This window comes from Coffea arabica, chromosome 6c (assembly GCF_036785885.1).
Source record: "Coffea arabica cultivar ET-39 chromosome 6c, Coffea Arabica ET-39 HiFi, whole genome shotgun sequence".
Classification (NCBI taxonomy): domain Eukaryota; kingdom Viridiplantae; phylum Streptophyta; class Magnoliopsida; order Gentianales; family Rubiaceae; genus Coffea; species Coffea arabica.
Genome location: NC_092320.1, coordinates 4,190,465 through 4,218,332, shown reverse-complemented (window position 1 = coordinate 4,218,332; position 27,868 = coordinate 4,190,465). Strand labels below are relative to the sequence as shown.

General features: G+C 39.1%; 3 protein-coding genes and 1 long non-coding RNA gene across 4 annotated transcripts; 2 read left to right on the top strand and 2 right to left on the bottom strand.

Annotated features, from left to right (window-relative positions):
* The first annotated feature begins 3,174 nt into the window (after window positions 1-3,174).
* On the top strand, window positions 3,175-10,115 carry LOC113695559 (ABC transporter B family member 1). Its single transcript, XM_027214690.2, has 10 exons — window positions 3,175-3,983; window positions 4,110-4,164; window positions 4,279-4,454; window positions 4,560-4,760; window positions 4,867-5,126; window positions 5,211-5,527; window positions 5,745-5,968; window positions 7,244-7,617; window positions 7,740-8,454; window positions 8,586-10,115. Exons 1-10 carry the CDS (start codon window positions 3,360-3,362, stop codon window positions 9,867-9,869), a joined length of 4,230 nt encoding a protein of 1,409 aa, XP_027070491.2. The 5' UTR covers window positions 3,175-3,359; the 3' UTR covers window positions 9,870-10,115.
* A 2,079-nt stretch (window positions 10,116-12,194) lies between these two features.
* Window positions 12,195-14,810, bottom strand: LOC140008296 (uncharacterized). The gene is made up of 4 exons (XM_072052191.1): window positions 14,631-14,810; window positions 14,409-14,517; window positions 14,236-14,298; window positions 12,195-12,588 (listed from the first exon to the last, which is right to left on the bottom strand). Exons 1-4 carry the CDS (start codon window positions 14,713-14,715, stop codon window positions 12,486-12,488), a joined length of 360 nt encoding a protein of 119 aa, XP_071908292.1. The 5' UTR covers window positions 14,716-14,810; the 3' UTR covers window positions 12,195-12,485.
* A 3,702-nt stretch (window positions 14,811-18,512) lies between these two features.
* On the bottom strand, window positions 18,513-26,215 carry LOC113696008 (uncharacterized). Its single transcript, XR_003449651.2, has 3 exons — window positions 25,788-26,215; window positions 20,809-21,200; window positions 18,513-18,839 (listed from the first exon to the last, which is right to left on the bottom strand). It is a non-coding gene; the product is annotated as an uncharacterized lncRNA (long non-coding RNA).
* LOC140008295 (glucomannan 4-beta-mannosyltransferase 1-like) lies at window positions 21,196-25,517 on the top strand. Its single transcript, XM_072052189.1, has 9 exons — window positions 21,196-21,529; window positions 23,013-23,111; window positions 23,206-23,458; window positions 23,845-23,955; window positions 24,060-24,196; window positions 24,279-24,392; window positions 24,499-24,698; window positions 24,793-24,990; window positions 25,132-25,517. The coding sequence occupies exons 1-9, from the start codon at window positions 21,209-21,211 to the stop codon at window positions 25,289-25,291; spliced, it is 1,593 nt and encodes a 530-aa protein (XP_071908290.1). The 5' UTR covers window positions 21,196-21,208; the 3' UTR covers window positions 25,292-25,517.
* Window positions 26,216-27,868: the final 1,653 nt, after the last annotated feature.

Below are 27,868 nucleotides of genomic sequence, written 5' to 3'. Positions count from 1 at the left end.
GGCCATAATGTCGTTACCAAAGGCCTTGATATTGCTTCGACTAGATCGGGAAGGGGGGAAAGGGGAAGGGCAAGGTGTAGCAGGGAAAGGGATGGGAAGGAGAAGGAAGGAGGGGAGGAAAGAAAAAAAGGAGGAAGATGAGAGGAGAAAAGAGATGGAGGAGGAAGAAAGAGAGAGAGAGAGTAGGAATAGGAATGGGGAGGAGTAAAAGGAATGAGAGGGAGGGGACGGTGGTGGTGGTGGTGGGTTAAAAAAATAATACAAAAATTTTTAAACTTTAAAAATATTTTAAAATATATTCCAAAATACCTCCAAAAACTTCACAAAAAACATCAACAATAAAAAATTTTTCATATACACTGTTATAATAAAATATTTCAAAAACAGCTAATTCAAACGAAAATCGATTTATTTTATCACACTAATCTTTGAAAGAAGAGGTGCCCTTTAAACTTGTTCTTACTTCTATAAATTCCATGAAAACATGCCCCCCCCCCATGTCCCAAATGTGCAAAGGAATCCTTTGTGTTTGGATTGTATTTTTTATCATTTTTTGTTGAAAAATTGCTGTAGTGATTTAATGTATGTGAGGGAAAAAGGTAATAGGGAAATATGATCACGGAAAATGACGTAATTTTCCGGCGAAAAAGGGCAATCCAAACAAGGTTAAATGAACAAAAAAAAGTATTATGAAAACGTGCTAATCTGTGTTCCAGCTATGTGATTCAACCCTCTCTCCAACTTTGGTCAAGCACAAAGTTCTACCAAAAAGCTTCATGTAAGTTGTTTGAAGAAGAAAGGAGGTGATTGAAATTAACAAAAGCATAGATGGGCATAGAGTGCAGTAGTAATATGTGGTTTTTTCCGGAACGGAAGTCAGAAAAACAACCTTAGGGATGCCAAAGAATTAGCAGGCCAGGTCAGATGCCAGCCTAGTTTACCCCAGGTTTAGATTAAATAAAGGGCTGACTCACTCAATTATTTCTTTTGAAAACTGCCATATGCCAGATTAAAGTAATTACTCCTTTTGTACGATGCCTGAATTCTCAAATTAAGTAATCCACCACCCACTGATCACCTAAGTTATTTTGCTTGACCTCACCCTGATTGAGATTGAGAAAAAACTATTTAATACTGATCTTTCTTAAACATGCTTAGAGAAAAGTATTATTGAAAGAAGCTGAAGCCAATAATGAATTTCTGTCAGTTTTCTTCCTCTTTTACGAAGAATCATTTCAGTGGGAATCTACAGAGTTTGCTTTGATCTTCAGACATGAAAAGGTAAAGAGTGTCAAAATAGTAGACTTTCTTGTAGTTGGGGGGGTGTTGTCTGACGAATTAGGAGCTTGAGGATAAAGGATTACGGACAAAATGTAGTGGACATTTGATTAGATCCAAGCTGTTTTCTCCCACAAAATTATCACCAATACCTATTATTTGTCTATTACTTCCGCGATGGAATGCTGGAGACGGCTTAAGTAGTTATGACTTTTTTTTTTAAGAAATACTCCCTCCCTTTTTTTTATAACTGACGTTTAAGGTTTTGCACACTAATTAAGAAAAGTTTTTCATTGTTTAAATCTATACACTACTTTCCTTTTGTACGCTCATTAATTGTCCAATTCACTTATATTTTCTCTCACTAGAGTATTAAATGGTACTGTTTTACTAGGCCAAAAGCAAAGAGAGAAGTAATAATTACTAGGAGTAGTAATTAAGAGCCCTGTATTGGTAAAGAGAGATAAAAGGGTAAAATTATGAAAAAATAGTTAATGCTGCATGGGATAATACAACGACAGATAAAAGTACTTAAGAGCAAATTTCTTAAACGTCAGTTATAAAAAAAGGGAGGGAGTATTATTCTATTATGAGGAGGCGTTTTGAGGAATGAGATGTTGCCGGGAGGGGGGAAGGATGCCTATTGCTGTTGTTCTTGTGGTGCCTGCCTGCTTCTCCTTGAGGACCTTGACGGACATGATGTTGGTAGAGTTCGAGATCTGATCAACACCCTAGGAGGAACTTAAAAAGGGTGTGTGTGGATTGCAGATTTTCAAAGAAAAATTGACGTGTTTTGCGTGAATATATTTTTTAACTACTTTTTTACTTTACATACATCAAATCGCTATAGTAATAGTTTTTCTATAAAAAAAAATGCAATCAAAACACACCCTAATTAACGATTTGTTGCTTTGAGGTTAAGTGGAAGGGGAAAAAAAAATCAAAGAATTGATCAAAAAAAAGTAGAAAGAGCCAAGATTAAAAAGCATATACACAAAAAATAAGGACAAGGACGTGGTCAACATTCTGTGTGATACAATAAATTGCGGTTCGTAGATTGGAGTATTAATTAATAATGACTAGAGGAATCGTATGCTGCTGGCTGGAGAGGATGAACCAATATGAACGGGCAGGGGAATTACAATGTCGTAGTCCTATGCACAAAATGCGGGTTTCCAGGAGATAGACAATACACGCTAGGTAACTGGTTGCTTCCAGTCACAGAAACCAACTAAAAATGGCTATGGTCTGAAGTCTGAATACGAATTAATTTCAGAGGACTTTCTGAAATTTGACTTGCAGTACGAGAAGCCAGAATCTGCGAGTAAACTCTCAATAATAATTGCAAGGTCAGAAAAGAGGGGAAAAAAGAAAGAAAGAGAGTGAAGTGAAGCTGTGAAGGAAGAAAAAAAAAATATACACTCCTGCGTCAGTAGTGTTTAATTAATGCAAGTACATGGACTACAAGGTGGTAACAAACAGTCTGTAGTAGTATACGGTATACTAGTATTTGAAGTAGCAAAGGCTACCGCAGGCAATTAGGCAAAGGCTTCAGATGCTGTTTTGGTCAAAAAACCCCCAATCTCAAGCTTACACACAGTATTCTTTGTCGGGTGCCGAAGACTTTCTTTCCTCTCCTTTTCTCTCTCTCTCTCTCATCACTCATATGATCTCATCTTATCAAACTGTCAATTTGCGCGGAGTCTTTTTTACAGGAGAAGCAACCGAAGAAACCACCTCCTCAACTGCCAAAAAAAAAAAAAAAAAAAATTTTTTTTTGAATGAATATACTACTAAACCACAGGGACGGACGGACGGACGTACAAGAAATTCACCAGCTCGAAAGAATTTACTTCTACTTACTACTAATATTAAACTTCTCTTATCGAGTTTTAGACTTTTAGTTGGGGGGTGAAAAACAGGAGGGAGAAATTAGATAGGAGTAATAAGAAATTCAAAAATGGAGTCTTGGAGACGAAGACAGATAGGTGTGTACTTGCAATAAAATCAAGAGAGAGTGTGTGAAAGAAAGAAACGAGTGGTGGGTTGGGTCAGTGTTGTAAAATTAAAGCAAAATCAAAATGTCACAAGAATGCGAGGAGATAAAGACGATAGAGCAGTGGAGATGGTCTGAAATGCAAGGCCTTGAACTCTTTGTCTCAGCTCCTCACCCCTCCTTTGAAACCACCAGCACCACCTCAGACCTACACAACACCACCACCTCCTCCTTTAAAGCCCCCAACGACCTTAGCTCCCTCGCTACTGCTACTGCTACTGCTACTGCTACTCCTACTACTACTACTACTACTACAATCACTTGTACTAATTCTACTTCTCATCAACCAGCAGTAACATCAACGCCGATAGTAGAAGACCCTGATTCTCAAGTAGTTTTAAGGCAACATACTCTAAATTTTGTCCAGAGTGGTATAGAGCAGGCAAGGAAGAAGAAGATGGATGGCTGTGACGGAAAGAAAGATGGTGGTGATGCAGAGAAGCCTACTTCACCACCACCCTCATCCGGGTTCGGTGAACTTTTTAGATTTGCGGATGGTTTGGATTATGTTTTGATGGGAATTGGGACGCTTGGTGCCTTTGTCCATGGCTGTTCATTGCCTCTGTTTCTTAGATTCTTTGCTGATCTTGTTAATTCTTTTGGCTCTAATGCCAGCAATGTTGATAAGATGACTCAAGAAGTCGTAAAGGTAATGATAATCCCGCTAATGCAATTTCTTGAAAACCCATAGGCTTATGCAAATTAAACTGGTCATTATTGTATCCCAAAAAGGAGAGAAAGCTGAGTGATTCTTTTCTTTGGTGGTCGTTTGCAGTATGCATTTTACTTTCTTGTAGTAGGAGCGGCAATATGGGCATCTTCCTGGGCAGGTAAAAGCCAAAAATGAACAACTTGTTCAAACCAACCTTTTTGCTACCTGGATGAATTCAACGTTTCTTGATTGAAATCAGGCTACTTATTGACGCAATGGTGGGTGGTTGCAGAGATATCGTGTTGGATGTGGACCGGAGAGAGACAATCCACTAAAATGAGAATCAAGTACCTAGAGGCTGCTTTGAATCAAGACATTCAATTCTTTGATACAGAAGTTCGGACCTCGGATGTAGTTTATGCCATTAACACTGACGCCGTCATGATCCAAGATGCCATTAGTGAGAAGGTGAAAAGGAACAGCCAGGGGAACTGATCAATTTCCTTCCAAAAAAAAAAAAAAACTTTTTTCTCTTCTATGTCTTAATTCTTTTTAGCCGTTCTCTCTGTGCAGCTGGGAAATTTCATACATTACATGGCAACATTTGTATCTGGTTTTGTGGTGGGATTTACAGCAGTTTGGCAGTTAGCTCTGGTTACTCTGGCTGTGGTTCCTCTTATAGCTATAATTGGAGGGATCCATACGACCACATTAGCCAAGCTTTCCGCCAAGAGTCAAGAAGCTCTTTCACAAGCGGGAAACATTGCAGAACAGGTGAAACTGAAATTTTACCCAACAAAAGAAAATTTTTTGTAGTTAGTGTAAGCAAAATTGCACGAGATTGTGGGAATATTACTTGCTGATTCTAGTCAAATTGCAGACAATAGTTCAAATACGGACAGTGTTGGCATATGTCGGCGAGTCAAGAGCATTGCAAGCATACTCTGCTGCTCTCAGAATTTCTCAGAGGCTGGGTTACAAGAGTGGGTTTGCAAAGGGAATGGGCTTGGGAGCTACATACTTCACAGTTTTCTGCTGTTATGCTCTTCTTCTCTGGTACGGAGGTTACTTGGTTAGGCATCACTTTACCAACGGAGGGCTTGCAATAGCCACAATGTTTGCTGTTATGATAGGTGGACTGTAAGTACTGAAAAATTACTTTGCCAGGCTTTATTGTCACGTTTTCTGGATCAAAGAAGTTAATCTGTTGTTTTAAATTGATAGAGCATTGGGACAATCTGCACCTAGCATGGCTGCATTTGCAAAGGCCAGAGTTGCTGCTGCTAAGATTTTCCGAATAATCGATCAGAAGCCGAGTGTTGACAGAAACAACGATCGGGGTTTGGAGTTGGAATCTGTTACAGGCCAGGTGGAGCTAAAAAATGTCGATTTCTGCTATCCTTCAAGGCCTGACGTTCAGATACTCAATGGTTTCTCCCTCACTGTTCCGGCCGGAAAGACCATAGCATTGGTGGGAAGCAGTGGCTCTGGCAAAAGTACTGTGGTCTCTCTCATTGAGAGATTTTATGATCCCAATTCCGGTAAGTTTACTGAAATGCAGCAACCTCTTGACGGGGCCTGGCCTAATATTATGCTTCTGTGCTTGAGATGTATTCTTGATCTAGCCAAGTGTCAACTAAAGTAAATTTTTGCATCAGAGGTCATGTCGTCCTTGTCTCTCAGTAATAATAATAATAGTAGTAAAATGTCTGGGAATGAAAATCTCTGTTAGTGAATAGTAGTAGTGTTGTTGTGCAGGACAAGTTCTTCTAGACGGGCATGACATAAAGACATTAAAGCTTAGATGGCTGAGGCAGCAGATCGGGCTGGTGAGTCAGGAGCCTGCACTGTTTGCCACTTCCATCAAAGAAAACATACTGTTGGGTAGGCCTGAGGCTAGCGTGGTTGAGATTGAAGAAGCTGCCAGAGTTGCCAATGCGCATTCATTCATCGTGAAGCTTCCTGACGGCTATGATACTCAGGTTAGTTTCAATAATGCCCTATTATTTGTCATAATTGTATAATTTTGGCAAACTTTCAATCCCTAATTGTGATGACATTAGGGATGATCGAGTAGGGTTTAGCAGGATTCATTAGCAACAACACTGCATTAATTATGTTAATTGAGTCATTATGGGAGCTACGTAATTGATGACCCCCAAAACAAAACGCATGCCTAAGAAAAATGCAATTGGATCTAAACCAGCGTAGTGCGATGGACAAAAAGCTATTGGAGCTTTATCAATGTGATGATGATAGATACTAGATAGGTCGGATGTACATTGGTCCACCACCAGTACGTCGTGGACCAGCCGTGACAGAAGGTGCCAAAAATTTGCCCCGTGCCTCTCTCCACGGTCGGAATTCCATTTCTTTCAAGAAGCAAAGCAACGGCCCGGCTCCTTATTAATAGTAAAGAGTAAAGAGTTCGGAGGGTATTATTAAATGTAACTTCAGGCTGAGGGTTAGGATGTCAATTTGTGTCCTTTCCTGTGGCTGGCTAAAGGATCTCAACATAATAATTTAGACGGTGGGCTGCATGGGTTTTGGTACTCATGTCTGCGCCAACAACGGAGGAGGTGAATGGTTCGTGGATTTGACCGTAATGGATCGAGGGCCCGTATTCAACTGCTTCATTATAATATATACAAGCCAGACGGACTTATTTTGGTCAACAAACCGACCGACCTAACTTCCGTTAAAAAGTCAAAATCAGTGTAGGTGATTGGTCCCGTCAATTTAAAAATTGTAACATGGGTTTGGTCAAACATTGCATGTGCATGTGTAAATTGAGTGTTCTTTCTTTATTCATGGCAAAACGGAGAGACTTCTAGTTTCGGAACCTTTTATACTTTTCGAGAGGCAAGAAGGAGGAAATGAGAGGTGCCCTGCACATAAGCAAAATTTCATCCTACCCTCTTAAGCTAAATGTAAATGGGCCAAATTGGATACGTTGGTGTTTTTTTTTTTTTTTTTTTTTTGTGAATAATGAAGTAAAATTTATTTCTTAATTTTTATTTTAACATTAAATATACTCAAGGATTCATATGTCTAATTGTGAAACATTACCTCATGGTTATTCATTCCACAAGAAACAATAGACAGAATGCCCTTTCCTGATTCTTTTTATTAAGATTTTTTCATGCTGCTTGATATGCATCTTCACCTAATGAAAATATTCACAACTCTATTAGAGAAATTACTGGCACTGCTCAAAATGGATCATCTGAAAATGCTGTATTGCTTCAAAATGTCAGGTAGGGGAGAGGGGATTGCAACTATCAGGAGGACAGAAGCAGAGAATTGCTATAGCAAGGGCAATGCTTAAGAATCCAGCAATTTTGCTTTTGGATGAGGCAACCAGTGCTCTGGATTCCGAATCTGAAAAGCTGGTGCAAGAGGCACTAGATAGATTCATGATTGGAAGGACAACACTTGTAATTGCTCATCGCCTCTCCACCATCCGCAAAGCTGATCTTGTTGTCGTGCTTCAGCAAGGCAGTGTGTCCGAGATCGGAACACATGATGAGCTCATTTCTAAGGGAGAAAATGGTGTCTACGCCAAGCTCATCAGAATGCAGGAAGCGGCTCATGAAGCAGCTATCAACAGTGCAAGGAAAAGTAGTGCAAGGTAATCTCTGCCCTGCTTAGTCCCTGTCAAAATTTCAAGAAAATACACTCCTAAACTTAATGTGCCTGCATGAAATGAAGCAAACAGGCAGATAAAATGTATTTGACTTGCTTCTATTGCAGGCCATCTAGTGCAAGAAACTCTGTGAGCTCACCGATTATAGCCAGAAACTCCTCTTATGGACGATCCCCATACTCGCGCCGGCTATCAGACTTCTCTACTTCTGACTTTAGCCTCTCCCTTGATGCTTCTTATCCCAATTATCGTCTTGAAAAGCTACCATTTAAAGAGCAAGCAAGTTCCTTCTGGCGTCTCGCAAAGATGAATTCTCCCGAGTGGCCTTATGCTCTAGTTGGTTCAATCGGCTCTGTAATTTGTGGATCTCTTAGTGCATTCTTTGCGTATGTCTTGAGTGCAGTTCTAAGTGTCTACTACAATCCAAACCATGCTCTCATGATCAGAGAAATTGCAAAATACTGCTATCTTTTAATTGGTCTCTCATCTGCTGCACTTATCTTCAACACACTGCAGCATTTCTTCTGGGATGTTGTGGGGGAGAACCTAACAAAGCGAGTTAGAGAAAAAATGCTGGCTGCTGTTCTGAAAAATGAAATGGCCTGGTTCGACCAAGAAGAGAATGAAAGTTCTAGAGTTGCAGCGAGGTTGGCTTTAGATGCCAACAATGTTAGGTCAGCCATTGGAGACAGGATTTCAGTGATCATGCAAAACTCAGCTCTTATGCTCGTTGCTTGTACTGCTGGATTCGTATTGCAATGGCGCCTGGCCCTAGTTCTCATTGCTGTCTTTCCTGTGGTTGTTGCAGCGACAGTATTGCAGGTTTGTCCACGGCAACTGAATCTAGGAAATAATATGTTAACGAGATATCATTAGGAGGCTTGCTTTACTACATCATCTTTTTCTTGTGCTCGAGTCACTTGTTTTGACTGTTTTTTGTGGCACTTTGACAGAAAATGTTCATGAAAGGATTCTCAGGGGACCTAGAAGCTGCACATGCCAAAGGTACACAACTAGCTGGGGAAGCTGTGGCTAATCTAAGAACCGTTGCTGCCTTCAATTCTGAGTTGAAAATTGTGAGCCTCTTTACCTCCAACCTTGAAACTCCACTGAAGCGCTGCTTCTGGAAGGGACAAATTGCTGGAAGCGGATATGGGATTGCTCAGTTCTCGCTCTATGCTTCCTATGCCCTTGGTCTTTGGTATGCCTCCTGGCTTGTCAAGCACGGGATCTCCGACTTCTCAAAGACCATCCGCGTATTCATGGTCCTCATGGTCTCAGCCAATGGCGCCGCTGAAACTCTAACTCTAGCCCCTGACTTCATCAAAGGTGGTCGAGCAATGCGTTCAGTGTTTGATCTCCTAGATCGGAAAACAGAAATCGAGCCTGATGATCCTGAAGCTACCCTAGTACCTGACAGACTTCGTGGGGAAGTAGAATTCAAGCATGTGGATTTCTCTTATCCTTCTAGGCCAGATATAGCAATCTTCCGTGATTTCAATCTCCGAGCTCGAGCTGGCAAGACTCTTGCTCTTGTAGGGCCAAGTGGTTGTGGAAAGAGCTCTGTCATTGCTCTTACAGAACGATTCTACGAGCCGTCTTCTGGGCGTATTATGATTGACGGAAAAGACATACGCAAGTATAATCTCAAGTCATTTAGACGCCACATTGCATTGGTGCCACAAGAACCATGTCTCTTTGCCACCACCATATATGAAAATATTGCGTATGGACACGAGTCAGCAACTGAAGCTGAGATAACTGAAGCAGCAACATTGGCAAATGCACACAAGTTCATAGCATCGTTGCCCGACGGCTATAAAACGTTTGTGGGAGAGAGGGGAGTTCAATTGTCAGGAGGACAAAAACAGAGGATTGCCATAGCTCGAGCATTTTTGAGGAAGGCAGACATAATGCTGCTGGATGAAGCCACAAGCGCTCTAGATGCAGAATCAGAAAGGTGCGTGCAAGAAGCCCTGGAGCGTGTTTGCTCTGGAAAAACCACAATTGTAGTGGCACACAGACTATCAACGATCAGAAATGCGCATGTCATTGCCGTCGTAGACGATGGGAAGGTAGCGGAACAAGGTTCTCACTCCCATCTGCTGAAGAACTACCCTGAGGGGATTTACGCCCGTATGATTCATTTACAAAGATTTTCGCACGGACAAGCAATTAACATTGCATCTGGCTCAAGTTCCTCTGCACGTCATAAGGAAGACCAAGATGGACAATGAGGGAAAAGGCTCTGACCCCTAGAAAGTCCATTAAAAAGAAATTACAGGAAAAGGAAAATAGATAAAGGAAAAGAAAATGGCACTGGAAACAAGAAAGGAATTACTCCTCATACCCACCGTGGTGATTTTTTTTTTTGGGTTTTTGTCCAGTTTTTGTTTCTGTTTTGGTATAGGCCATAGCATGTGTATCTCCTTATTCTAGCCTTATATATAGTGGTATAATCTGGATATTGGTCCGTGAGGTAATTTCTCCCTGTTATCTTCCCAATGTTCTACGGCGTGTCTTTTAACTTGGAACGCTAAAACAAGGAGGCAACCGGAACATTAATTAGAAAAGGGTAAGGGTGATAACAACAGCACTCGTCAGTTTGATATTGTGTAAAAGATGAGTAAATAAATTGATTTTCCATTCAATAAACATCATCATGACTTGATTTGAGGAGGGAAGTTTTTTTTTTTTTTTTTCTGGTTTTTTTCGCATTTAAATGATGAGGGACAAAAGGAAAAGGACATGAAAGCAACATCTTGATTAAGCGTGTGTTAGAATTCCATCACTTTCTGCTTTTTCACGCGGTTTGCGGAGGAGTGAGTGGCATTTGGTTAAGCAAAAGAAGAGGCTGTAGCGTACACTGAGCAGTACATCCCCGGACCATTTGTTCTGGATTTCCGACAAGATATTACATCGCAATCCTACGTAATTGACCGAAGAGTGACCAGTTTCCAGTCCGTGGGATGGATGGGTAATGGTGCTCTCGTCTTCATGTTCACGTTCCATCCCTCCGACAACGTATCTTTCTTGAAACCGAATTATTGACAAAGAGTTCACGTGGCGTTGCACATGCGATTGAGAGCGAGCCTTCTTCTGTCCAAACAATACATATATATATATATATATATATATATATATATATATCTCTATATGCATGTGTGTGTGTGTGTGTATACATGTATGTAGCAACGCCTCCCCCATGCAGCTGTTGCTATCATTTAAAATCTTAAAACAAGAAATAAATAAACTGAAAATGAACAAACCTAGAAAACCATCCTCCTCCCAACCCCATAATATTGATCTGATATACGGTGCATGATGAGCGTATAGGGCTATGGTGGCTGTACATGAACAGTTGGTGGTTGCGGCAGCGTACCTTCTAAATACACGAGGATTTGGTGGTGGTTGTGGCAGCGTACCTTCTCTTCAGTTGGTGGTGGTTGTGGTTGCATTATTTCATTGTTTTTGTTTCTTTTTCTCGCACGGAGGATGGGAACTGATCAACGAAATATACTATGGAGGCCAGTTTGAGCAGTGGCCTCGATATTGTCTGGGTTCGGGAGGGGCTCCAGATGGAGGCCGCGTCCTGCTCCGGAATGCTACGAGACACCCGCATATAAACACATCAACCCCACGGATTTGTGATGATTTAACCCGTGCATGGGTATTCAAGTCGGAAATTCAAAACTGACGAGACAAAATAGACAGGTTTTAACAACTGACAAGGAATGCTCGAAAACGTCCAGACGAAGACAGGTCTTTCATCTTCACTTCTTGCTGGCACAGTATCATAGTAAACAAAGGAAAGTCATTTTGAGTACGTTCTTAGTTAACAGGCTGTGCTGTTTGCACTTTGCACTTTGCAACCCCTCCCGCCTCCCTTCCCCCGGGGCGGATGTCTTTAATTTTACAAAATGCAGATTTTGTTTCAATTCCATTTGACAAGATCTGGAAACCGATGGATGTTTGGTGGCGTCGTAAATCATGCCAAGATCTGAAAAGGAATATGATGCAAACATCCGCCATGATTTCTGAAATCACTGTAAAGACCTGCAAAATTTTTCTGTGGTTTTTACAAACTTGAATCACAGGAACAGATGCAGTCAACAACATAGAAGAAACTCTCTGTATCTCTGCAATTTGAACTTTTTGTGCGAGTTCAAAACGCCTTTTATTTACAAATTCGAAACAAGCCATACCATATGGTTGGCCAGCGCGCGGACCAACAGATGCTAAGCTTGAGCACCACGGAGCCATCTAACGCCTTTTTCTAAAGCGAAGATAACAACGGTTTATAAGTGGCAAGTTCTCATAAATAGATTTCGTGCAAAATTTAATTTCGACTAGTCCCCTTTGGCTCAGAAATTGATATCAAGACACAAGATTCTGTATGATCTCTTGCATGCAAGCTGGCCCACGACGGTTTCCACTCACCTATACTCCAAACTACTACTTATTTGTTTTCTCCGGCTCCTTTTATTAGCTTGTATAACTGGGAATATCAGGACAGATGTCCTTTATCCACGAGAAAGCACAGAACATTTAAGAAAAAATGCTAAGCACAAGGACGAGATTAAATGAGCATTACTTACCAATGTTCATACAAATATTTGAGGGTGGTAAATGAACTAACTGCACTAAATAACAGCATATAAAATCGGGAAAAAAAAAAGTGTAAGCAAATCGATTTACAACCAGCTCAGTTGATGTAAGAGACAAGGGATACGCTTCAGGATCCAGCCTGAACCAACTTCGACCACAATGATACATCCAAACTTTGTTTCCAGCAGTGAAGACTACCCATCAGTCTAATTAACACACGTAAAGCACCAATGAAGGGGAATAGCTCAAGTTGACATAAGCTTTGGACCATTATCTGGCATGCCCATTCCAGCAGCTAGGTCAGCATCAAGTTGTGTATGTGGCGCAGGTCCCATCATCAGCTTCATACTGCATAAACAAAGGTGTCAATTTCGAGCTTCTATTACCACCACCAGAATGTCCATCAGTTCAAGCTCTATTCGGCAATATAGCTGATGACTTTTGAACTTTGCCTGCCATTTTGAATGCATTGCAAGAGACTACAAAGCCTTGAAGAACTTAAAAGCAAACAAGAAAACCTACTAAAATCTGGTTAGGTATGTAAAATGGAACGAGTAACATGAGAAAGATGCTGAATCAAGAAAGCAAAAAATGCACGAGAAAGTACATGGAACTAGACGACGAGGGAGAGACTGCAGGGGATGCTTGCCAAGCAGTTAAAATACAGGGCAAACATCTAACATCATCTTGTAGTAATAGTGCAGAAAAATATAACAGAAACTTCCAAAATTAATACTGCTCTATAGCTGCTGTTATCATAATCTTAAGGGATAAAGGCTAGATTTACAGCACTAAGCACAGCTTTCTTGAGGCCATTTTGTTCATTAAACCCACAAATTGCAACACACGAGGAGACAAGCTAATTACGGTGCTGAGGCATACATTTTGTCCAACAATATATGTGTCATTTTCTCAACCAAAAAAAAAGTGAGGCGTAAAAAGCAATTAGTGATGAGCTTTGATAACCCATTCAATCACCCATTACCCCATCTTGTTTGGTATAGGCTAAACTGTCAGTCCAAAGAAGAACAGGGATGCACTCACTCCAGATCAAGTCACAGCAAATTCCACTTTTCAGACCAATAGATCAACCCTTTCACAAAATGGTGAAAACTGGACTATCCTCCAATATCTCCTTTCCAGAGAACCTTCCATACTCTTACTCAAAGATTACTTCCACTCAAACTGCCTAGCGTGCATTTAAGAACATTACAACTTCTAAAGGACCAAATTAAACAAGTTGCTGATAACCAAGAAGACTCAAATGCCCCTGCACTTGACTTAGCTAGGTTCTGTCAGCAATGCAATATCTATGTATCATTGCTTACTCTAACTAGGGTTATGATAGGAGTCCACTATGAAATACTTGTTGGAGCCTATGACTCAAAATTGCATTGGAATTCTTTTAAACACCCCCTGCAGTATAGATTGCCTTCAGGTTCATGGAACAATTCTATTAGATGGGCTGTCAAAATAGTAGCTCGCAGATCCTCATTACATGAAATATTGAGCATTGCAGCTAACAAGTTTGTTATCCTGGGGCTTCACAAGTAGGCAAGCCAAGGGAATGGGGAGAAAACAACTTCAAGGACAAACTTTTGGCTAGGTGAATTTGAAAAAATTGCATTTGAAGAATAAGTAGGGAAAAGCTCAGCCAATTTCCTATTTATGAAAAATCAGATAAAAGAAAATAATAAGTGAAATTTCAAACTCCGTCTAGTATTCAACAGCCTCAAAGCAAGTCTCCAAGGTGACAAACCTTTGTGCCAGAACCTCAACAACTAAGTTAAATGTATGAACTGTGCTCTCGAAAGACCTTATTCTACCCCACTATTGTCCAAACTAAGGCTATTTCTAAAACTAACACCTCCGATTCCTTATTTCAGCAGTTTAGCACCAATGCTAATAACACTTGAGCACATATTCCTGCGAAAGATAAATACCAAGGCCATGTAATTGATCAAATGAACGAGGCAATTCAAGTAGAGAAATTACCGTTTCCTGTGTCGTTTGGTCTTGAAATGCTCATCCCTAACCGCTACATTCGCGAAATACCGACTAGAATGATAAACCCGACAAAATCAATTCCATGAAGGTCTTCATCGACTAGAATGATAAACAAAAATTGAAACAAAAGAATTTCGGAAAATAAAAAAGAAAATGATTACTCGCAGTGCAGGCAGTAATATTGGCCCATTCCAGGAAGGTCTTCGTCGACGGGCAAGGATTTGTTCTCGCCCACCATACAATGAAGCTCCTCGTAAACCGCATCATCACGTGGAAAAAGAAAACCCTAGTCAAGGAAGTAAATTTCTGACATTGAAGTGCAAGAATAATTCAGCTCAAATTAGAGAATCCAAAACGAAAAAAAAAGTTAAAAAAAAGGATATCTTTGACGAGAAATTTAGTGCGGCGAGCTGTTTTGTGAGAGTAGCGTCGCTTCTTGACGCTTCTATGAGGACACTTGCCTCCCATTTTTACTTTAGAATGCGAAAGCGAAATTAGGGTTCTTCGATCCGCAGGACGCTACAAAACCCTTTGCCGCAGAGAAAGAGGGTTCTATTTTGTCCAACTTGTCCCAGGGTGCCTTTATACGACAACGTTTATGAGGCGGCATGACTCGTCTGGGCCTAGCCTCTCAGGACAATTTCTACTGTATCCGTATTTTAGCTCCATCGCTGCGTTATTGAAGTGGACTTTGGCCCGGTAATTTATTGTAAAGTATTTTTTTAATAAAGTTTTGAATAAAAATATATTTAAATGTTTTTAAATATATTATTTGAATAACGTGTGACTTGAATATTTTTTAAATGTATTTTTTAATTAAATTTATAATATATGATAAAATAATTAAATTTATATTTTATTTTTTAAATCATGAAAATTATTCCAAAAGTATCAATTTGAGTTTTTATTAAAAGTATTTCTAACACTCAAATCACCATTTTTAATTTTATAGAATTAATATTCACGGGATTCCTTAAAAGTAAAATATATTTTTTATCAAAAGCACCGTAATCTTAAAATAAACCTATATATTTTACCTCCAAAACACAGTAAAAAAAAAAAAACAGAGAAAACGAGTGGACTGTATTTAACTTTTCAGGCCGTACCGGGCCCGTGAGTGGTATAATATTAAAATAAGGTTTTATTACAGCAGCAGTCAAAATGCAGTTGCTGACATATAAACATGACTTTTTTGTCTGCATGAACTCAAAAATAAATAATTTTTTATTGTGTTACGGAAAAAATATGAGTAAATATTATATATACTGACAGTGCGTACGTTATCACCGTTGGATCGATGATACATATGCAAAAATTGAATTAAAATTCAATTTTACATAGTTATCAATTATCCAATGCTGACACTGTGAGTGTAGGAAATATTAATCAAAAAATATATGATACTAGTAAATATCTTTGTCGAAAAAAATTGATTTTTTACTTATATCTCGCACCTAAACATGACAAATACGTTGTAATCGTCCTAGAAGGAAAGGATAAAAATGGCAGTACCTGCCTTCGATGATAAAAAAAACCGGGCTACTTCAATTGAGAAATTTGCAGTTTGCCAAGCTCTTCTTTTTTTGTTTTCCTTTCCACAATTATATGTCGGTTGCGGCAAAAGTAAACTAGTCAGGAAATCTTGGAGTGCTCCCAAAAGGGCTAAAAACTATTTGATGCTGTAAATTATGGTTAGGACATTTTTTCAAGCAGCTGCACTTTTGCACTCAAGCAATAACATAACCATTTCTTTAATCACGTTCCCTTCTAACTTTTAGAAAATCAATTCAACGTGAAGAAAACAAGATGATACACGGTGCTTTACAAAACGTTTGATTCACTTTGCCTGACCAAAAGAAGAAGAAGAAGAAAAAAAAATCACTACTACGAGTCCTGCAGTTACAGTGGTTATGAATTCTCATATCCTCTCACTACTAATCCAACTCAAAACAAACACATAAACAAGAGGTCTTTTCTTTTTTGAAGAAGAAAAAAACATGAATGTAAACCTACGTACGAGCAAATTAAAGCAAACACTCCAGATGAACAAAACCCCAGAATAATCAAGATGTCGTTTTGTCTGCATCAGCATCTGCACCTCAGCTGCTCTACCTTCCAATTCTACTTCTTTTTTTTTTTTTTTCCTAAAATTGTTTTTCTTTTCAAGAAAAGGAAAAAAGAGGCTGTGGAATGGAATCGGACAAGTAATATTGCATGCGAGAGAGCATGGCGCAGTGAAGAGACATCAAGTGCCAGGGTACGTAGCGATCCAGGTGCAGGTGCAAATGCAGAAAAACAATGAACACCTTGGCTTGGAGACGAAGAAGACTAGTAAAAAGGAAAGCTTGACCACGAAATAAACTGATGTCGATCCCCAACAATAATTTGTTCAGGAGTAAGCTGAAAAATGCACTTGCACTCTATAATAATGGAAGTCTAAAATGGGTAAGAAAGACGCTGCTCGCTTAGCTCAGTCAGTCCCTCCCTCAAAATTTATAACCCATGAATGAACCAATGAATGAAAGAACAAAATCCCAAGTCAAGAGCCAAATTAATTTGTGGCTTCCGAACTTGATGGTGATCTGATCCCTGTGGAAGGCCGGAAAGCAGCTCTAATGAGCAGCCACGTGATGAATGAGTCTGAAGCACGTGGGGAATATCGTCCCCTGCCTATCGTAGCCTGACATCTAATACCCTTACAAATGGATTCCCACATGAGCTGAGCTGAGCTGAGCGGAGCAGCCCGTGGGAAGCGAATCACATCAAACCATCTTTACCGTAAAAAGGCTGTAGCAAATAGTAATCTCTTATTCTGCTGCTGTGTTTTTGTTACCCCTGAAAAATGGCCAATGTCAAACGATCTTTTGCCACTTTTAAGCTGCTGCTATTAGGCATGCATGCGGTCCTACGTCACCACTGAGGCACTGATACATATTAATTAAGGTCAAAAGAAAGAAAAGGAACGCATAGGAATGACCTGAAAAACAAGACGTATCAAGAAAAATACTCTAAACAGTAGATTCTCTCCCATATTAACCTTTTTTTTTTGGTTTATTGAAAATCATAAGGTCAAGTTAAGAATCCTCTAGATCCGGTTACATCATGACGAAATCGAAAATCAAATCATCTTCTTGCTTTCACTTAGAAATCGACCCCCATGTCGATGACACACCCAATACCAACCGCCCATTTTTCTTCCCAACCAGAGTTTCTTGTCTGCATGCCTAATTGATCCTGAATTTGATGCATTTTACCTCAAATTTCTTCTTCTCAACAAACTTCTTGGAAGACCCCATTCACTACAACGTAATCCACAGCAACTGGCGACTTCATGCTTCAAATTGAAATACGTTTGGGATTTGGCATCCAAGTGTCAACCTTTCTACGGGTTGACCATCCTAGAAATCTGCCCCCACCCCACGCACTGGACTTAACCTCACTTTTTGCAAATTCTTGTTCTGGTTTGACGTGGCCTGTATATTCTTATTGGGCTTTCACAGCTTGGCCCATTGCAGAGTTCGCGTCCCAAATCTTATGGATGGGCTATTGGAAGAAAACAAAAGTCCTCAGAAAATACATGATACCGTTTGTCAAGCATATGCAGGTAACAAGTCTTGAATGCGCGGGGTCCCAAATCCTCAAATAGATTTTCACCACCAAACATGAAAAAGAAAAGCATACCCTGACCCTACAACCGCCATAAAACCGACATCATTTCTAGCTGACATACAGGAGTCAAGCAGACTCATCAGGCATTCTCAACTCTCAAGTGGCCAGGTCCGGTTTTATTTGCAACATAACATTGATCAGAAACGCGTACAGAAAAACAGAGCGATTACTGAGTACAGTATCTTTCTACCCCCTACCATCAATCACCTATCTCGGCTAGGAGTTAAAGAAGATGGCAACCGAAGCACCAAACAGTAGGCTTTGATCAAGGATGCACACTATTGAAGCTCATTGGCGTGCATTGTTACCTATCCAGACCCAATCTGAAGTTCATTTAGGAATTTGCTTGGAGTGGTCATGCTGCATTGCTGTGGTTAGTTTTACCAAGAAAATCCAAATAATGCATCAAACGGCAGCAAAGTATTCAACTACTTATAAAAATGACAAGAGGAAACTGTGAAAGGAAGAAAAACAATCTCTACTGTCGTGGCAAATCTAAGGGGTAAATGATTAGCTAAATAATTTCAGATGACCATATTGCAGAAAGACACCTTTACTGGAATTAACACATTGTACGACATAAAAGGCAAAAAGAATTTAGAGGATATCAGATTTCTTTATTGCTGCTCAACTCAAACTTACAGGAAACAAGCGAGCTTAGTTCTTTGTAGGTTAACAATTACCAACTGAAAACCTACTTGGTCTCCAAGAACATCAGCAGAATCCTCCAGACAGAATTTCTTGAAAGCAATTGGAAAGCCAAGCAAATAGAGAAATCCTCGAGACCCAATCAGCATCATTGCAGTTACATCATTAGCATCTGGCAATGCAAGTTCTTGATTCTCATAGAGGAGATCATTTGGAAATAATAAGATTCATTCATTGGTAGAAGAGACTTGGCCATTCTGAAAGTCTAGAAGGACCTGGGAATACACGCTAACTAAACAATCTCACAGCTGAATGAATTACAGACAAGCATTACACTAGATAAATATTTTGGTTTAGTATCAAAACAGTTAACCTATGATTGAACCATTGATAATTGATGGAGGCATTAAAATCTTAAGTAGTCATTTCACTATTATTTCTAAGGGAAGTCAGCATCTTTATACCTCAAATTCTTGGTTCACATACAGAAGACTGGTTTCTGAATAAGCACCGTCTACCCGTTATCAACAAAAAACCAACCATATAGCTAAATGAATTTCATAAATTGCAACATAAGTCATTATCATTAAATTCATAATCAATCAGATCAAAATAGGCCCACCAAATTAAATCATTTATAATCCTCTGAATGTTAAAAAAGGAATGGACAAGAACTTTCCCCTAAACCAAAAGTAGGGTAAGACAACCTGTAGACCGCTCAAATAAATATACATGTGTACGTGGAGTGAGTCCCAGGGGTACACATTATTAAAGCTGTAGAACTTTTTGAGGCATTTGTGTTTTGCAGATATTATTTATACATAAAAAGATTATGCAACTGTTACTTTCCATTTTCCATAATCAAGCTTAGTTCACACAGTTAATGGTCATAATTTCTCCAGTTAAATCACCGTTTCTAAAGATACTGTCCATGGTCTATATGTATGCTCGTGTGTAATAATTTTTTTTTTATATAAATAACTTAATTTTGCATGTTTTTCACTTATTTATTTAGTTTGTTATGTTATATTTTGAAGAAGTTATCGAGAGCTCTATAAGATGTTTACCGTCTTGTAATCATAAGGCAATTATAACAAGTTCCCACGCAAATCAAGAATTATGGAAGTTTAATTAGGGACATGTTTAAAGATGTTTGGAACAGACGTCCAAGAGCTTCAAAACATTATCTGCCTGATCAATGTCCAAGTTGAACACAGGCATCTTGAGAGTTTTTCAGCTTCATGGCCAAGTCTTCCAAAGCATTAATAGCAAAAACTAAATCACACAAGTGCAGCCAAGCCTACCACCTAATTTTCTGTAAATCACAATTATTAGCAATAAATCAAACCTTGCACATTTGACACTTTAGATGAGGCTGCAAAGATACAACATCAAGTTTGCATTCATGCAAAAATGTAGCTTTTCCATGTTTACATGATTCCAAAAAAGCTTATGCCCATTCTCAAGATCATGATGTGTGTGCCTATGTTTATCCAGCTTTACCAGAGTAAACCATGGTTACGCCAACTGTCTCCATTTACAACTTTTAATGGTAAAAAAATTTAAGGAAACAAAGCCTTGCTTTGGAAAATCTCTAACAGATAAGTGCCATCAGAGTAGATTCAAATTAACAGAACAATATTGCCAAATTAAACCACTCATTCTTAAGGTGAGACATTTCAAACAGAAAAGTAGTAAATGCCATGAGAAGGAAAGAAGCACAGTGTTCTTATACTGTGCCTAATGTGTGTCATGAAGAAGCTACAACTGATTGACAACTTCCTAGAGTGAGTGTAAGTTTAAGACCTTCCAAGAGTGACTATAAGATTAAGCACTCCCAAAAATGAATATTTAAGAACTTCCAAGACTGAACATCAGATTAACAACTTCCACACCCTCTCTTACAAAAATCAAAGAAAAGAAATTTAAGAGCCCCTCTTTACTAATGTTGTTGCCCCAATCAAAGTTTAGCATCATAAACTTTTCCAATCAATTTTGAAACGGCATGGACCCAATTAACTCTGTTAAAAAGTTATAGGAAAATTGTGCAAACTTCATACTTGCAAATAATGTGTAAACTTATAAAGTTAAAAATCTAAAAGCTAGATTGACTAAAGTATCCAGGGAAATAAAACAGAAAATGTAGCAACTCAACCCAAATTTGCAGAAACCATCAGTGGGTAAAAGTAAAATTGAAGTAAACCACAAGTCTTGTTGAAAAACTTAGAAGGGAAACATTAATACCTCATCTCAATTATTTGGCTTTAAACTCTCCAACTGCAATGTCGGCAGGAAAAGCCAGAATTCCAGCTAGCAAGTATATACGTTGCAGCACCTCCACCTGCATGTACACCGTGTGTCTACTATCCCAGTGAAGAATTTTGTTTTTATGGATTACTTATAAGGATAACATTCTTCCACCGAAGTCGCATCCATGTCCTCATCTTCACCTCCTCTTGGCCTTATTGCTATTTAAAGCAAACACTTGGATGAATAAACAAATTGCAGATGCAGATGAACTCTCTGTGTCTGCTCATTGCCCTCAGCTCCTAAGGGCTCTATCATTTTGGCTTCAAGTTCAAGTTCTTCTTCACCTTCAAAAAAGCATTTCGTTGCTTCACTTCCACAATCATAGCCTGATAAAATGAGAAACTCAGTTTTTCTAGAGCCCGAGCCAGAGGTAAATTTATATGATGATACTGGCAGAAGTCTCAGCCAAGCATGGGACCGTATACGAGTTCCTATAATTGTGCCAATTCTGCGGTTTGCTTTATATGTATGCATAGCAATGTCTGTTATGCTTTTCATTGAACGGGTGTACATGGCGATTGTGATTGGATGTGTCAAGTGCTTGGGAAGGAAACGATATACCAAGTATAATCTTGATGCCATAAAAGAAGACCTAGAGCAAAACAGAAACTATCCTATGGTGCTGGTCCAAATACCCATGTTTAACGAAAAAGAGGTACAATGTGCTTTTTCTGTTTTTTTATTTTTGGAACAATTGAACCATCTAGATGGTTTAAATATGCATAACTCTCTTTAGGATGATATAAATGCCAGTAGTACTGGGAAAACCATTTGCATTAATTACACCTTAATCTTAAAACCGAAATGTTTCAGACAAATTAGTAAAATATGTATTAAGTTCCCAACTTGCCCATGGTCTTTACTTGAATCAACACTACAGTAAAGGTCCATCTTGTGCACAAACATATATGCATGTATGCATAGAACACACTGAAAATACAATCAGTAACATTTCTAATCAGGATGGCATCCTTGAAGGTTTGAATGGCTTTTTCAGCTGTGCATCAAAACATCTTCCAGTTCACCCCAACACACAAGCAGTGTAAACTGGAAATAAAGTCATATAATAACAATTAAAGACCAAACATCTTCCAATTCTGATCTGATTTTAACTGCCGTTAGAATCTCAATACTAATACAAGTGGCTTGTGGTAAACTCCAAAGCTAAACACCAACAATATTAGAGTTATTGATAACATGTTCACCTAACTTGATGCAACTCCTACTCCTTTAAGTTCTATTCTTTTTTTGTTCTAGATATTTTGTCATAGGTAACTTTTGCCTCCTCAATTACCAATTTTAACTGCAGTGAAGACATATTGGTTGTTAAAAGAATCATAAGGGCAGACTTATTGAGCTTTAAAGAAAAGAAATTAGAAAAATTTTCCTTCTTTTGCTAAGCATAATATTCAAAATATGAGCTAATCTTTCAAACTTGAGGAAAAAAATGCATTCTAGATACTGTAGCTCATGTCGTTTGGTAAGTTGTGCATATGATTTTAAACACTCAATACAAAGGATATTTTGCGGGTCCATTATAACCACAAAAGAAAGTTAAGAGGAAATTGGATAATATAGGAGAACAATTAGGCAGATAAAGTGGATAAAGTCCATGAAATGTAACTATCATTTTAAAAAAAAATTAGCATTACTAATACTGTTAAAAAACTAATAGGAAAAGGAGCACTAAAAGTGTACGTGTCACGTTTTCATCCATAACAGTCTAAAATTCTTTATCCAGGCTAGCAGACAAAAAGCAGTATGTGTGCTGTCGGTGTATTTGCGTCAATATCGTCCATTTATTATGCAATGCATGTGTAAGCTTCGGTGCATCATTATCCAGCACAATTTCAACTTAGGCGAACCTGTGTACTAAAGTAGGAGAGCGTCTCAAAGGCATAAAAGGATGTCTAAATCTGGCAGACACATATGCATACACATACACAGTCATAGTAAGAAACACATTACTTCAGTGTACTAGTCCAAGTAAGACATATACCATTAATGTCATCTAGTAAAGACCAAATACGCTGCTACCTCAAGAATTCAGAAATCAGCACTAGACCTAAGTTATTGTTGCTATTCAAGAAAAGCAAGGTAGACATACAAGGAAATAATCCACTATCTCTGTTGTTCAGGTCTATAAACTCTCAATTGGAGCTGCATGTGGGCTTTCATGGCCATCAGATAGATTAATAGTTCAGGTTCTTGATGACTCCACGAATGAAGTCCTGCGGGTATTTCTTTTAACCCTCAATATAGTCTCAGAAAACAACACTTGTAACAAGATGGAATTTTGCCTTGCTGACACGAAAACATGTATATATGCAGGCATTGGTGGAGTTGGAGTGTCAAAGATGGATAGAGAAAGGGGTGAATGTGAAGTATGAAACAAGGAACAACAGGAATGGTTATAAAGCAGGTGCACTTCGGGATGGTCTAAAAAAGCCATATGTTGAAGATTGTGAGTTTGTCGTCATTTTTGATGCAGACTTCCAGCCTGAGGAGGACTTTCTGTGGAGAACAGTGCCTTATCTTCTTGAAAACCCAGAGCTGGCTTTGGTTCAAGCCCGATGGAAATTTGGTAAGGCTATTACAGTATTTTGTTCATGGAAAAACTGATAAAACCCAGTAAATCCTATGAACCACAAAGAACAATAGTATGGAGAATATTACCAGGGAAGGATACAATACACAACTGGAATTCAACAAAACTTATAGGAAATTTTGGTCCATAAATGTGTTCATGATGCCAAGGGACTAAATTACATTATACAGAAAACATAAAAACATTCAGTTGTATACATTTCAGCAAAAGATTGAATTTTGAATGACTTTTGTAACATTGGTTTAACACATCTTTATCAAAATTACAAATATCCACCTCTTTCTCTTCCCCCTGAGGATGTACAAAAGCATTATTTGTACAATTGACCTTAATCTAATGAATTCAACATTCAATTTCTACAGTAAATGCAAATGAATGTTTAATGACGCGGCTTCAGGAGATGTCACTAGACTATCACTTCAGTGTGGAGCAAGAAGTAGGCTCGTCAACATGTTCATTCTTTGGGTTTAATGGTAACTTCATAGACATTTCTGCTACATGTTAATTAGTTTGCTATAGCAACTTCCATGAAGACACTTTCAGCCAATATCATCAACACTTTTCGCTTGCATCAAAGGAACTGCCGGTGTATGGAGGATCCAAGCAGTAAGTGATGCTGGTGGATGGAAAGATAGGACCACGGTTGAGGATATGGACCTTGCAGTAAGGGCTAGCCTTAAGGGTTGGAAATTCATCTTTGTGGGAGATTTATCTGTGAGTCTTTGCATTAATGACTGATTATACTTGTTATAGGCATTTCTAAAAGTTACACCAGGCTAACGAACATTTGCTTTAGGTCAAAAATGAACTTCCAAGCACTTTCAAGGCTTATAGATTTCAGCAGCATCGATGGTCGTGTGGCCCAGCCAATCTCTTCAGAAAAATGTTCAAAGAAATTCTCCTTTGTGAGGTCAGGACTTTAATTTCCTCTTAATAAAGACCATAGCCTAGTACTCTGGCATCGGAATAATCAGTGCATAGAGGAAACTAAAAAAGAAGCTCTCTATCTAATGCAGCGTGTGTCCATCTGGAAGAAATTCCATGTCATCTATGCCTTCTTCTTTGTGAGGAAGATAGTTGCACACTGGGTTACTTTTTTCTTCTACTGCATTGTGATCCCAGCAACTATCTTAGTTCCTGAAGTGCATCTTCCAAAGCCAATAGCAGTTTATCTGCCAGCAACCATTACACTTCTTAATGCAGCTAGCACTCCAAGGTATGCAAACCGACAGATAATTCTTTGGTTTCATTTCTAACGGCTCTTAGAACTGAATGACCAAAGACTGGCTCTCACTAAACTAAATACACAGGTCCTTGCATCTACTCGTGTTCTGGATACTGTTTGAGAATGTCATGTCCCTCCATCGATCCAAAGCAGCAATTATAGGACTTTTAGAAGCCAGCCGAGTTAACGAGTGGATTGTGACGGAAAAGCTTGGAAACGCATTGAAGCAAAAGTACAGCATCCCCAAAGTATCTAAGAGACCAAGATCACGAATTGCAGAAAGGTAGTGTTTCCTAAGCTAATAAATTTTTCCATGTTCGAATCAGGACACGTAAAGTCCAGAATCACACTTTTGTTATTGTACATAGCAGCATCTTAGCAGAATACGTAACCAGTACCTAACCAAATACATTTTTACTAGCAGGATCCACTTTTTGGAGCTGATAATGGGAATGTATATGCTGCACTGTGCTTTCTACAACATGATCTTTGCAAACGATCATTTCTTCATATACCTGTTACTTCAAGCAGGGGCTTTCTTCACAATAGGGCTTGGTTACATTGGAACAATTGTCCCTACTTAAGAAGCTAGGCATACCGAAAATAAAGCCTCCAAAAGGACAAGCAGGCTGCTGGAAGCTACTGTCATTTGGTATATCCATCTAGTAGCATACTACTAAGTCATGGTATTATTTTTCAATGTTCTTTATACTGTGTGTCCTCAAGGGTCTCTGCACTTCGGGCCCCCCTTAATATAGACGAGTACAGCAAGTCAACTTGGTTCTTGAATAAAAATGTAATTCACTGGTACCATGTTTTAAATTTGATGTAGATGGCTTTCTTCTACTTTTGGATCCAACAACTGCTTTGATTATTACTCAATCAGAACCACATTCTTAAACATCCTCAGGCATATTTTTATTAACATAAGCACATCGGGTCCATCCAAGATTCCCGATATATTTTGCGCAAAATTAACAAGGGAATCAACACAGGCAGCAATAAAAGAAAAAAAAAATAACAGAACCATCAGAAGGATCAAATGCCAAGTAAGTGCTGAAACAGAGGTGAAACTCTTACCTTTGGGATAGCGACGCTGTCGTCATCGCCGACCAACGCGTGGCTGAACAGTACCTCGACACCCTTGAGGCGTATGGGATTCCTATATCAGAACAGAAATACTGATCTCATAGCACCTATCGGCGCGGCGGAGTTTGCTGAACGCTTTCTTTGCCCAGTATTGCCGAAGAAGTCACGGAATTTCTCACAACCTCGACAGCTTTCATTATCATCTACCTCCAACTTCCAAATTTACGGATTCTCCGAAACAGGACCCGTTTATAGATTTATTATTTGTTCTGGTCGCAGGGGACTAAACAAGGAATGTGATGAATTTGTTTAGCAATGCTTCTTCTTTAATTGCCGTTTTCACTTTCTACAATCAGAGAGGAAGGACCCGGCAAGAGAAACTAAAAGTCGCCCGAGTGCAAGCAACGCCTTGTAGTAATATTTTCGGGTCAGGTAAAGAAACAGCGCCTTCTACCGTCAAAAGAAGGAATAGCGGATCCTGCTGTACGAGGTTCGACTTACCTACGGACAGCCCAATGTTGACAACTTCTGTGCACTGGCCCAGGTGATTAGTCCAAATCTTCAATTCTTCCTATTTATTACGAGTGGACGGAGTCCAACAACCATCCCTGAGTTTCAGGTAATCCGTGCACAATAACTAATGCTCCGGTTCGATTGCCCTAATTTTCACAAATAAATTTTTCAAATATAATATCACAGTAATATATATATATATAAATAAAAATAACTTAAAAAATATCACATCCATATAATATATCAAAAACAACTCATAAATATACACAAAAAATTTAAAAAATAAATTCTACAATATTTTTCATCCATCACCGTCACTACCACCACCCTCATCTGTTACCGCCATCACCCACCACCGTCACCACCCCCTTCCTCCTCCCTTTTTCCCCTTCTCTATACTTCCTCCACTCTCCTCCCCCGCCACCCTCTGGTCCTCACCTCCCTCTCTCGATTTAGTCGCGACTAGAGGCTATGATCTAGTCATGGCTAGATCGCGCGACCAGAAGGTTTGATACTTTTTGGTCGCGATTTAACCGCGACTAGATCAAGGGGGAGGAGGAAGAGGGGAATAGTTTGCGGTAGGGGTGGTTATGAATGGTAATATTAATTTTTAAAAAATATTTTAAAAAGTATTACAAGATATATTATAAAAATCTCTTTAAAAATATATGTAAGAAAATTTTTTTATATACGTGACTGCAGTAAAATATTTTAAAAAGATCTCAGAAAGCTACTAATTCAACGGAGCCGGAGTTTTAAAGTATCTTGTCACTATGATGAAGGTTCAGACCCAGTGTATTTCTACTTTTCTTTTTCACAATGATGCACCCGGTGCACTTACACAGGGAGAGGGGCTCATGACCGCAAAAAGGGGAAAGCAAATATCAAATCAAGGTGGGTGGATAGTTAGTATCGGGATACCAGTCGACAGTTGAGATAAGTAACATATGGATCAAACAAATGCTAAATAGTAGTGGTAGTCTTCTGTTGATTTAGGAGCGGAAATTTTGGCTGATTTCATTTTCATGCGCACGGATTGCTCGGAGTCACAACAGCAGAGGAGACACCTCAGGAACTCCGTTTTAGACACGTTAAATTAAATTGAATTAAATTTAGTAGGGTGGAAGTTAGCCCTACTTCTCACTCACTGAAGAAGGCCGGCCCGGCCATTGCACGAACAACATCCACATCATCCTGCACCGCACCTCTTTAGTTTACTGCTTTGATTTCCCAATTTTTAAGACGAAAACAATCAGTATAATGCAATGCGACGACAGTGTGTGTGTGTGTGTGTGTGTGTGTGTGGTAGTGAAATCGGAAAGAGCTGTTTCAAGCTCGGACAGGGGCCTCACCATCACCGCTGATCTCATCTCAAATTATTATTATTATTATTTATTTAATAAAGGAAGGTTCTTGACGGGATCGCCGTCGTCGTCGACGCTTCTACTCAATTAGAAAAATCTAAGACGCCAAAGGAAAAGTTCTTTCGTCTTGCTAATTAATTGCACTTAGAAAATTTAAGACGCCAGAGGAAAAGTTCCTAATTAATTGCACTTAGT